This window comes from Vigna unguiculata, chromosome 6 (assembly GCF_004118075.2).
Source record: "Vigna unguiculata cultivar IT97K-499-35 chromosome 6, ASM411807v1, whole genome shotgun sequence".
NCBI lineage: Eukaryota > Viridiplantae > Streptophyta > Magnoliopsida > Fabales > Fabaceae > Vigna > Vigna unguiculata.
In genome coordinates this window covers 23567366-23579569 of record NC_040284.1, presented here as the reverse complement: position 1 = coordinate 23579569, position 12204 = coordinate 23567366, and the positions used below count along the sequence as shown (strand labels likewise).

At 28.6% G+C, this 12204-nt stretch overlaps 3 protein-coding genes and 1 long non-coding RNA gene across 4 annotated transcripts; all 4 read right to left on the bottom strand.

Moving 5' to 3' along the window:
• Positions 1-210: 210 nt before the first annotated feature.
• On the bottom strand, positions 211-2366 carry LOC114186995. Its single transcript, XM_028075092.1, has 7 exons — positions 1872-2366; positions 1577-1795; positions 1290-1376; positions 1034-1180; positions 870-896; positions 660-755; positions 211-561 (listed from the first exon to the last, which is right to left on the bottom strand). The coding sequence occupies exons 1-7, from the start codon at positions 2118-2120 to the stop codon at positions 361-363; spliced, it is 1026 nt and encodes a 341-aa protein (XP_027930893.1). The 5' UTR covers positions 2121-2366; the 3' UTR covers positions 211-360.
• Positions 2367-3475: 1109 nt separating this feature from the next.
• LOC114187115 (histone H2AX) lies at positions 3476-4379 on the bottom strand. The gene is made up of 2 exons (XM_028075250.1): positions 4075-4379; positions 3476-3879 (listed from the first exon to the last, which is right to left on the bottom strand). Exons 1-2 carry the CDS (start codon positions 4273-4275, stop codon positions 3658-3660), a joined length of 423 nt encoding a protein of 140 aa, XP_027931051.1. The 5' UTR covers positions 4276-4379; the 3' UTR covers positions 3476-3657.
• A 4765-nt stretch (positions 4380-9144) lies between these two features.
• LOC114187116 lies at positions 9145-10411 on the bottom strand. The gene is made up of 3 exons (XR_003605193.1): positions 10345-10411; positions 10020-10092; positions 9145-9214 (listed from the first exon to the last, which is right to left on the bottom strand). It is a non-coding gene; the product is annotated as an uncharacterized LOC114187116 (long non-coding RNA).
• A 1052-nt stretch (positions 10412-11463) lies between these two features.
• Positions 11464-11940, bottom strand: LOC114188543 (histidine-containing phosphotransfer protein 1-like). The gene is made up of 3 exons (XM_028077116.1): positions 11851-11940; positions 11613-11743; positions 11464-11536 (listed from the first exon to the last, which is right to left on the bottom strand). Exons 1-3 carry the CDS (start codon positions 11911-11913, stop codon positions 11464-11466), a joined length of 267 nt encoding a protein of 88 aa, XP_027932917.1. The 5' UTR covers positions 11914-11940.
• Positions 11941-12204: the final 264 nt, after the last annotated feature.

Sequence of the window (12204 nt, the reverse complement as noted above, 5' to 3'; positions counted from 1 at the left end):
TGAATGTCTGTTGAATTGTGTATTCCAGAAGTTTTCTTCAACTTTTGGGAAAAATGTTACTTTTTACTTTCGTATTACACAGTAAAAAAAGAGTAAAACCAGAATTTCTTTTCTGAGTGCACTACATTAGTATAGTATGTTATGTTGTTTCTTTGTAGAGTTAATTTATTCATTTGTTTACTCCTAAATAGTGTGGTCCTCCATAACACCAAAAAAAAACTAGTGAATCAAATTGTACAATTCTCATCAACTATCAGTTAGGACACTGAGATCAAGTTGCAACTGAGCAGAGTGACATTTGAAACATTGTTGAGTTCAAATATCAATCAACATATAGAAGGGAATAATCAAAAGCTTCGATCAAAGATCTGAATCATCGATAGAACTCTCTATAATGTCAATGCAAGTTCCTACAGATTTTCCCATTGACAAGGCCTCAGCAACCTTAGCTCGAGCAGCTTCATGCCTCCTCAAGAGCAAGACCGTGTTTAGCAAAGACCATCTAACTTGAGAATCTGCTTTCTTCTGTGTGAAGCCTAGTCCCTTGAGCAGTAAATCCAACTATTTACATTCAACAAAATTACAATTAGTAATGGCAATGCTATGTGTAAGCTTTCTAGTTGTCATGACTAAGAAAGTAAGTAAAAAATTGCATAAACCTTTCTTATGTCATCGAGACCTCCTTCAGCAAATCCATATATAAGATACTCCGTAGACACCCCAGCCAATGCTATACATGAAAATCTGTTCAATGTCTAAACATAAAACCAAGGCTGTGTCACATTACTAAAATTTTGTAACGTGCAGAATATCTATTTAAGCAACCTTGTAAGCAGTGAAAATTAGGAGTCAGTGAGATAGCAACATACTGTAGCTGATACTTTTCCTGTATTAACCTGCGTGAAGTGAAAAGCTCCACCAATCAATAAATATAGTTGTCAACTAAATATAGATGTTATTTTCTGGATAATCAAGCAGTTTGATGAGTTGAAAAGGGTTGCGTTAAATATAAGGGGGAAAAAAAGTAGCCTACTTCTTCTTGAAACTCAAAATCCACAAAGGCTGTGCCTGCTTGAATATTCAGAGATCCCTCCTTCTGCAGAGCATCCAAACTAGAAATAGAATATCCCTTAGGAAGTATTCCAATCAGATAAGCAATTAAAAAGTGGCCAGCTTCATGCTGCACAATTAAATTTTGCCATGGTTACTTAATGGTCACTAAGATTATGCAAGTTAATTGAAATAAAGTTACTTGTAAGTGTGCGAAAATAGAATGGCATGAATCTGACTTGAATAACCCTATTGTGGTATTTCTGACTGAAAGTGTGACCAATTGTATCAACAACCAAGCCACCAATACCTCCACCAAAAGATACCTGCAGAAGCAATCAGTTGGATCAGCATTCGACGGAATTCAATTTGCAATCAACAAACAAATATAATGAAGATTGATAGACAAACTTGGTCCAGAATTCAACAATGCAATGAACCTTCAATCCTTGATAGTTACAGAAAATAGTAATAAAAGGTCTGTGATTGGCAATGTGACAAATTGAAACATGGATATAGCATATACCGCGTCTAGTGTCCATAGAAATAGCAACCCCAGTGATATATAGAAGATTTGTTGTGGGGAAATTCCAAAGGCATTCCATGCAGCACCACCTCCTAGAATAGCAGCAATCTGAAGATTTCTTTCTATTGAACCAAGAGTCGTGTCCACAGGCGACAGAAGAGACAAAGTTTCAATTCCATTTAGCTTTAATTCATCCAAGGTGTAAAGCCTTTGAGGCACCTGCAGAATAAGCACAGAGAAAGATTATCCAAAAAGCATAGAAAATTGAGAAGACGCAAGAGGACACAAGGCTAACCTGTCTGGCTGCACCGAAACATCGAAGCCCACCAGGCTTACCCTGCAAATCCTTCACAAGTGCCAGTGCTGCTCTGTCATCTCCCTTTGCTAGCTCCTCGTCCACTTTCTCCAGCACTTTCTTTCTAGACACATAAACGTTGGAGGAACATCGGATTCTTACCCTAAATTCACAAGTTCTAGGTTTGAGTTGTCCATGGCACGGTGTCAAGACCACACCCACACGCTGCATCAAACCAAAACCTACCATTTCATCGAAATTATTAGGATGGGTGAAATGAAATTACCTGTATCTGCGTGTTTGAATGTTTTCGACGGACTCAACTTTTGAGGGCCAGTGTTCCAATTTTTCATTGCATGCCCTCTTCACCACATAAATACAAGATAACCAATTTTAAAATCAAGAAACAATTTTCCATTAACCAAGGGTTACTGTTTATTATACAATTGGGATAAATTGCAAGATTTTCTTAAACATGAATGCAAACGAATAAACAAGATAGAACCAAATTTAATGGCTAAAATTTTCAAGGAAAAATGTCTTCTTTTCTAGAATTGACATATGACGACGCCGTTTCCAACATAATGACGTTGACGCCTTTTAACAAAAAAACAATTTAGACCCACTTGCCTTTTGGTTGCGAAATACACTTCAGAGTCCATTAATTTGATGCTATTGTCAATTTTATACTTCATTCACCCGTCTATTGAGTACAATTGAAAGACCTCCAAAATAATTTCTTCTAAAGGACTTCTAAAATCAAGCAAAAATCCTTTCACTGTCTAAAAAATGGAAATATGCTACGAAATTTCGCTTAGCACGTTCCCTACTAGTATTCATACATAACCTCCGTTGTTGGACCTATCAGATGAACCAGAAGAATCTAAAGTCTAGCTGAAACAGTCATGAGTGGTGCAACTCGCTGACACAAATACTCGTTAACATGATGAAATCATTAGTGACGTAAGCTTATTTTCAAAAGAAAACTATAAATGGTAAAAGTATTATTCCGTGACAATTAACAAGAGGACACTAGATCAAGAAAACCAGTGAGATCAAATTTCAGCCTACTACCCAATGCCGCAGATAAATACCACACGAGCACTAAGGACACAAATACTCTTTAACATGTTGAAATCATTGGGATTTGACTCAAGCTTATTTTCAAAAGACAACGATAAATGACGAGTAAATGATGACTGTATTACTCCGTGACAATTAACAAAAGGACAATAAAAAACATGAAAACCAGTAAAAACAAATGTCAGCCTTCGAATCGAATGACACCGATGAATACCGGCATAAACACTTTTCCCACAAAGACATAGGGCCAACTGTCCTCACAAAACAAATAAGGAAGGGAGGATCAATAAAAATAAGACCATATAAATCCTTACTGAACAGTCAACATGTTAAAGATCCATAATCGAAAAAGTTAAAAAGGTTCACTCTACTTAAGAATCAAAGCAACCCCGGTACTTGGCTAGACTCCCATAATCATCATTCCATATTCCCAAATTCAAAACCAATATGGGCAATCTATTGCATGACGCCATTACATTTCAAACAGATGGATCCACAATATAAATGTCAATAATAGCTCATTCGAAACGATCAAAAACACCAATTTTCATTTCTCATATAATCCAAAAGAACATACACCATTTAGCTCATCGGACTGAGAAACACTCAACCTCTCAGGGAAAATATATAGAGATAAACCAAACCAAGTATATTACAACCAGAATGAAATTAAAACTATTTTCTAAAAAGAGCCATCAAAATCCTAAAACTCTTGAGAAGCAGATCCAATTTCGCCCTTTCCCTTGCCAACCTTCTTGGGAAGAAGAGTTTGATGAATATTAGGCAAAACACCTCCATTGGCAATGGTGACAGACCCCAAAAGCTTACTCAGTTCCTCATCATTCCTCACAGCAAGTTGAATATGCCTAGGAACAATCCGATTCTTCTTGTTGTCCCTAGCAGCATTCCCAGCCAGTTCCAAAACCTAAGTAAATATACAAATAACTGATCGTCAACAAACAATATATAGAGAAATTCAAGATTTTAGGTAAATCAAAACCCTAACAAACTTAATCAATAAACAAACCCATCCAAGACAACAATTAAATCAATATCAAACAGATTATAAGAAAAACAAAAACTAATTGAAAACTAAACCTAATCAAGAAACGAAACTAACCTCGGCTGCGAGATACTCAAGCACTGCAGAGAGGTAGACTGGAGCGCCGGCACCAACACGCTCTGCGTATTTGCCAGCTTTGAGAAATCGAGCGATTCTTCCAACAGGGAATTGAAGGCCGGCTTTCTGTGATCGAGAAACAGATTTGGAAGCCTTGGGCTTGCCCCTCCCACCCTTGGTTGAACCACCGGTAGAACTCATTTTCTAATATGCTTAGAAATGAAAACCCTAACCCTAGAATTTGCAATTTGAAGTGTGCAAGAGAAGTGAGGCAGAAGGTGTAGATGGAAGAAGGTGTGAGTGGAATGATATTATATAGGGTCCGATAAACTACGCTGATTGGTTGAGAGAGTGAGACACGGATTGCCAACGTGTCATCCCCACTGAGATTCGCGGGAAACTGCTTTTTCCATTTCAAGCATTTTCTAAGATCCCGCGCCACCAAAAAATAAGTTCAGGTCTTTCTTGTTGCATATATTTAACACAGATAATTAATTAATATAAGTATATATATTATTATTCAAAGGAGTATTACTGTTTTTAATTTGGCTGAAAATGTTATAATAAAGTTTAATAAAAAAGAAATATCGAGAAGAATATAGATTATGCAATTAGTGTAAATTTTCACTTATATCTAATAGCAAGCAACCAAACAAAGTATATAATAAGTTAATTGCTTATTTTATTAATAATGTGTACAAATTTTTACAGCTTACAACATAAGATAGGTACTGTATAAAAGTGTAAAACCATAAATGAATTAATTATCAATGTTAAAAAAATGTATACAACAATTACTCTTAATTCTTTCTAAAGTTAGAAGAGTATGGTTAAAGATTTTTTTTTTTTAGGAGTAGTTGTATTTTCAAAAAGTTCACTAACTTAAAAAAATAAAAAATAAACATGATTTTCAATTGATATAAGGTTGTTACCAAAGATTTGCAAATTTAAAATCCATTAACATTATAATTAAAATAAATTGTAACATTATTTTAGCAAATAAATTTTAACTTAAATAAATGTCAAATAAGAAAATTTTTAAATTTGGATTTACAATATATATATATATATATATATATATATATATATATATATATATAAGGAACATTCTAATTGCTTAAAAAATAAATAAAATAATAGATTCTTAATCTGAACATTTTATTCAAAAACGTTAAAAATTTAAAATATTACAAATAAATAATATTATCATATATCACATTAATATTAACAAATAAATAAATATAAATTTATAACTCCTGTAATTTTATAACTGTCCAGTTTTAGTCTAAAATGAATTATACATTGATTAGTCATGTTAAAAATATAGTAACTTTAATTTATTATTAGTTTATTATAAATTTTGTTAATATGAATGTCTAATTTGACATTTTCCTGGTCAAATTATAACCACATATATACTAATGAAATTGTTAAACAATTATATTCATTTTTATTTTGATTTATTTTTATCATATTTAAATTTTTTATCTTTCACATTTAAGTTTTGTAATTATAAAAATCAGAATGAATGTTCATAAATAAAAAATCAAAATAAAAGAAGTTATAGTTGTCATTTTTTTGTTTTTATTGTTTCATCGTTAAAAATTATTATTTTTAAACAAATTTTAAAATCCAAAATAAAATTAAGAAAAGGAAGAAAGTTTGACATCTAAAATTTTATGGTTAAATACCTTTAATTTCTAAAGAATATTATAATTTGTGACATATTTTTAGTGTACAAGTCATAAAAAACATACTAACATGAGGGTCTTAAATTTAATACAGTAGATCATAAAAATAAAAAATAAATTTATATGCAACCAATTTGTTTTCAATGTCACTTAAATATTTTGTATTAAAATAATAACAGTAAAATGCTGTAAATCAAAATTATTAAATTTTAAAAATACGATAAATATAGACAACTTTCGCCGCGAATTAAAATATTTTATTTTCGTAATAATGTATCAAATTTTAAATTAAATGGTGAAAATTATTTATGTGTCATTTGTCTTTTGAAACATTTTATTTTAATTTTTTATTTAAATAATTGTGATTTTCTTAAATAAGATTAGGAAACTTTGACATATTTATTGACACAACAGAATATATTAATTATGTGTTATTATATATGAAAATTTATTAAATTTATTATTATTTTATACCATGAATTGATATAGGAAAAGGAAAATATTAAGCTATACTCCATTTTCAAATAAAAATAAAATAAATATGAATGAAAAATATAAAAAGACAACCATATGTTAATGGGAAAAATGACATTAATCTAAAGATATTAAAATAGGTCAACTAAAGATGAAAAGACCTATTTAGTTGATAATTTATATATTTAATCTAAAGATATTAAAATAGGTCAACTAAAAAATCTGTCTTATCAGCATTCGATGTGGAACAACCAACTCCAGTTTACCAATTTTGATAAAATTAAACCTCATCTGTTTACATTGATTTACCTAAAACAAGATAAATATATTAAATTTAATAAAGAACATGAATATTTATCTAAATAAAAAATACTATAAAAAAACAAGTACTTAAATAAAAAACAAAAAACTACACCAAAATTACAAAATATAATGTTTATACGTATTTAAACAAATGACGATTGAATATGAAATATGGATAAATTAAAATAATATATAAATAAGATTCTAACTATCGAGCATATTTAATTATTTGAATAATGATATTTTGATTATTATTTTTATTCATTTATAATATTTGAAAATAAATTATACTATACAAAATAAATTATTGAAAGATGGATAAAAGAAAATAATATATATTATTGATTAAAATAACAAATTATTGTCTTTTCTAAATAAATATTCAAATGATTAGTGGGAGTTATTTATTTTGATAAATTATATGCAAATTAAAAAGGATGCTATAAAAAAAACAAAAAGTAGTTTTGGGGGAAAACATGTAGATAGTCTATATAATATTAAATCTAAGTATAATTTAAAAAATATATATATTCATGACATTTAGAAATTACAAATTCATAGTTTACTAAAAAACTGAATGGATGTTATAATATGTTTTTTACATGAATTAAAATAATCATATTGAATTAAAGTATTTTAATTTTATCATTTTTTTCTTACCATTTTAGTTTCTTTAACCTCTTATGTCTTGTAGTCTAGTATTTTCATTTTTATTTCTGAGCTGATTTTGTTAAATAAACTATCAAAATAATAATAATGTCCTAAATTTTTCTTCACAGCTTTATTACATTGATAAAATCTTAAAATAGGATGTAGTTACAAAGAGAAAATTGAATTACTGATAGAACAAATTTGTTTATAACTACAAAATTTGTTCATAAGTTAACATTATTAACGATTTTTTTCAATAAATTTTGTTATGGGATAGAAAAAAGTTGTTAACAATTATTAATGGTTAAAAATTCGTCAGTAATTATTTGTCAATAATTACTAACGGACAAAAACTATTGGTAATTATCCATCAATAAATATTTATCGATAATTACTTATGAATTTTGGTCATTGATAGAGTTCGTAAATATCAAGATTTAGTTTTATTCTTCGTCATCTTCCTCTATCGTCTTTATCGTTGTCCACCACTGTCTCCATGATGGTCGTCGTTGTGACATTTGTTTGAAGTCGTCAATTAAATTGACATTAATATTATTGAAAGTATTTGTCAATAATTACTTACGAATTAATAATTAAAAATATGTTAGTAATTAGTTGTCAATAATTACTAACGAACAAAAACTATCGGTAATTATCCATCAATAAATATTTATCGATAATTACTTACGAATTTTGGTCGTTGATAAAGTTCATCAGTAAAAATCAAAATTTAGTCTTATTCTTCCTTATCCTCCTATGTCGTCCATGTCGTTGTCAAACATCGCCTCCATGATTGTCGTCGTCGTTGTGATATTTGTTTGAAGTAGTCTTAATAAATTGACATTAACATTGTTTGAAAGTATTATGTATGGAAATCTTAGTCTATCATGTGTCAAAATCTAAGTCATATTCTATTTATAAGTGTCACATGTCAAAATTAAAGGTAGAATATGAATTATATTTTAATAAATGACAAATATAGATTTTGACATACAACACTTTTAAACAACCATGTTAACCTCAATTCAATAAAAAAATGCCACATGAATATTTTTACAAAAATATAGACTCAATTTAGTCAAAATACAAATATAAGAACAAAAAAAAATAAAAATTTAAATATAAAGACTAAATTATCAATTAAACTAAAAATATATATCACTCATACATTAAAGAAATAAAATTTCAGTGAAGTAATATATAATACAAACTCTCTTTACATATTGATAGTTACTTATAATAATCTTCACCTATCCTTAGTTATGTTTTTATTATTTTTAAGAGAGGACATTTTCACATAGAACTTACTTCATGAATTGTGCTGTTTTTATATACATTGTTTATTGACAATTGACAATTGACAATGTCAAACAATTACAACTCAATTCTCACAGGATAACACTTCCAAATGATTTTAATAATGTTGATCATATATATACTGTAAGAAAGAATTTCATTAGTTCATATTCACTCTACCATTTTTCCTTGCTAACATATGAATATTTGTATCAATTATATTAACCTTTATTAATAAATTGCACTAGTTTGAAGATTTAGATGACTAATTCAAATATAGACATTTTGAATTAATGGAAGAGGGGAGGAATAATCTGTTTGTTTCTGGTTATGGTGTAAATTAAGAACTCACACTTCAAATATACTGGGCATGAATGGTAACTAAGTGTAAAAGGATTCAATCCATTTCAATTCTTATTAGAGCTAAACTTGTCGTTAATTAACTAAAATTTAGATATGCATTTTGTTAAAGTGTTGTGTTATTTTTACTTAAAGTAAATTTCATACAATTTTTTGATGTCCACAAAGAGTGAGTTAAACAATGCAACATGAAACATACTTGGTGTCATTTTCTTACTTTGCAGACAAATAAAAAAAAATTACAACAGAATGTTGATGAAAAATATTACTTATATGGTTATTGCAAATTGAATGGAACTTCACTATCCCTTGTCAATCACCACCTATTAACCAAGCCTCCTGCAGGCAAAAACCTGTTGCTCCATCTACAATTACATAAGTAGAAATATAAAAACTTTAGTTTTTATTTTTATTTTATCAACAAATGAATATATTTATATATAACATAACATTAGGGATGCTCTAATCTTTATACAGAAAAATTACATAATTAAACAGTATTACAAAATACTCTAAATATGTTTTGCATTACAATTTTAATAAAAACTCTCTTATTTATAACAATATATAAAGATGATTTTCTCTTTTGTGTCCACATTTCAAAATACCAATTTTACCATTTTAAATATAATTATTTATAAAAAAATTTTAAAATTGACCGTTAATTTTACAAACTATTTTATAAAATCGTTTATCTTTCTGCTCTTCTCTTTTTCTCTAATTATCAACCGTTTTTTTCTCATCTTTTCTGATATATTTTACTTTATTTTTGATAAATATAATTTTATTTTATATATTATAACTTAATAACATTACATTATCATCACTTAATAATATGATATCATGTATATTTAAAGAATACTTACACACAAATACGACAATGTCTGTATTTACACTGGTACCTACTTAAAACAATATTATATAGTAGTAAAACTTAAAAATTACACCTATGTATAAAAGCAGTCATATATTACAATTAAAATATAACAATCAGATTTATTACATCCAAATCGAAATGTTTCACCTTTGAGTTTGATGTATGATATAAATGCATAATTTTTTTTTTCTTTACATGTTTTATTAAGGTTTGATCGTTATATTAAGTTGGTGAAAAAAGCACTTGTATAAATATGCCATAATGTAAAAGTACTATATGCTCCATTCCCTTACCTTAAAGAGAGTTTCAAACTTGCTTTTCATCAAGGAACACTCCTGTTTTATTTCTTGTAAGGTTTTCAGACACCTGAAAACCAAAATGTATTTTTCTATTTAGCATGACCAAAGTTTAGTATATAAATTTACAATGATATTTCTAGAGATCTGGTAAGATATATAAAACTCTTTTATTTCAAAAAAGATTACTCTAAATATTAAAACTGAGAAAGAAAAGAAAAAAAAAAAAAAACTCTGCACCATCTGCTGAACTTCAAGATGTGTCAGTTAATATATACACAGTATATAGAAACACTTTGATGGTTAATTATTCAGAGCTTACCCTTCAACATTTTGTTCTTCACAGTAGTTTCTGAAGGCAATGCACACTTTCTGAACTCTCTGTGCACCAATGCTGCGTTTCCCAACAATCCAATAACCTTATCAAAACACTTTTTTTTTTTTTGTGTCGAATCCTCAGGAGAGTATATTTTATTATAACACAAAGATGAAAAGTAAGCAAAATTTTGCTATATATGTACTATGTATCAAACACTTGATACTCATGATCAGTATCATATATGATTCAATCATTTGACATTCAAAATCATTGAAGCTGTAGAAGGAAGGATGACGAAACTGTCTTTTTTTAAAGAATTTATTGTGTAATTCAGAACTATCTGATAGCAGAACCTACTTAATAATTTGTTTGTGTTTCTAAGTACAAAAGGTAGTTCAGTCATTGATTTTATGTACTTCTCTCTAAGTGGGGTAAAAAAAATTATATAAGTCCTTAGTTATGTGAGTATGATACTCTTTTTTTTTTATAAAGTTCGACAAAATTTACTTTTTAACATATATCAAACCTTTTTTTTAAATTAAATTAAATTTTTCTTTTATTTATTAAGGTGTTATTACATGTGTATTATCAAAAGTTTGTCATATTAAAAAATAATTTTCCTTAGTTATGTGGGGCTTGTGTTTTTGCAATGGAACTAAAATAATCCTTGCAACTGTTACAAAATAGTGTGATGAAACAAGGACATCACTTACTAAAAAGGTGCAGCAGATTGACCCTTCTTCCACCAACTTATGGAAAAATAAAAATAAACCCTCCAAATTTTACACTATTTAAAAGTTCTAGCAAGCTGAAATGAGTATATTTTGTGAGATTTACGTTCACTTAAACATGGTAAATTCATTATATTTCTATTTGATATGAAATCTAAAATACGTTATGTTGAGACATATGCATATCAATTGTGAGACAAAACATATGGTATATATATGAATACATGTTAAGTGAGAGTAGATATTAATGGATAGTTCAGTAACGGTACTACAGTGAATGATACAAGAAATCTAACAAATAACAAATTTCACTAGAATATGTTTCAGATGATTCTAAAACCATCTTAAAAAATAACTTTAAACTTAACTCAACCTTACAGATCTCGTACTATTACCTGGAGCTGCTACCTTTCAATTGATGAACATGAGCATCCATCCTTTTGAAATCAATGTTATCCAGTGCTCTGTTTGGGGAAGGAATGAGCATTCATTGAGAAAGAGATTGGTGTGAATAAGAAGAACAAATTGGTGTGTCCTTACAGTGTGTTTGCGAGTTCATTGAGAAGCCTCTCTGCATCCTCAAAGAAAAGAGTGACCACTTCAACCACAAACTCTGGGTTGCTTTCATCTTGAAGTTGCTGAAGCTCGTTAAATTGATCATCCAAAAAACCCTTCTCAAAGAAACAAATCCTCTTGAAAAAAAAATAGAGAGATGCAGTAACAGAAAATAGTAATAAGAACATAGCTTATGAGATGTGAAACTTTATTTTCTGCTTACCTCATCAAACAGGGAAGAAGTGAATTCAGCCAATTGTCTCTGAAGCTGAGACAAACCATACATTGTTGTTCTTTTCAAACTTAAACTTACAAGATCTTAAGCAATTATGTTGTCTTCCTTCTACTTCCTACTTTATATAATTTAATAATCTCTGTTTTTTTTCCCATAAACATAAACATGTGTGTGTGTCTGTACAAGGTGTTGAATATTCCATTATCATGGTAATTAATATTAGTTTTATAATAGAATATTTTTCTCTTTATCATATATTTATGTTGTTTAACATAGAATGTTTTGATAAGATTGCTGATTATAATTAAAGGTTTATTATTATTGTAGCAGAAACTTGAAATG

What these genes read in the sequence shown, in the direction of transcription:
- LOC114186995 (XM_028075092.1), bottom strand. Translation starts at nt 2,120, where the DNA reads ATGGTAGGTTTTGGTTTGATGCAGCGTGTGGGTGTGGTCTTGACACCG. An exon ending in TTCTATGGACACTAGACGCG is followed by an intron (nt 1,377 to 1,576) that starts GTATATGCTATA and finishes TTGCTTCTGCAG; the next exon opens with GTATCTTTTGGTGGAGGTAT. An exon ending in ACCACAATAGGGTTATTCAA is followed by an intron (nt 1,181 to 1,289) that starts GTCAGATTCATG and finishes TTAATTGTGCAG; the next exon opens with CATGAAGCTGGCCACTTTTT.
- LOC114187115 (XM_028075250.1), bottom strand. Translation starts at nt 4,275, where the DNA reads ATGAGTTCTACCGGTGGTTCAACCAAGGGTGGGAGGGGCAAGCCCAAG. An exon ending in TTGAGTATCTCGCAGCCGAG is followed by an intron (nt 3,880 to 4,074) that starts GTTAGTTTCGTT and finishes ATATTTACTTAG; the next exon opens with GTTTTGGAACTGGCTGGGAA.
- LOC114188543 (XM_028077116.1), bottom strand. Translation starts at nt 11,913, where the DNA reads ATGTATGGTTTGTCTCAGCTTCAGAGACAATTGGCTGAATTCACTTCT. An exon ending in CTTCTTCCCTGTTTGATGAG is followed by an intron (nt 11,744 to 11,850) that starts GTAAGCAGAAAA and finishes TTCTTTGAGAAG; the next exon opens with GGTTTTTTGGATGATCAATT. An exon ending in AATGAACTCGCAAACACACT is followed by an intron (nt 11,537 to 11,612) that starts GTAAGGACACAC and finishes TTCCCCAAACAG; the next exon opens with AGCACTGGATAACATTGATT.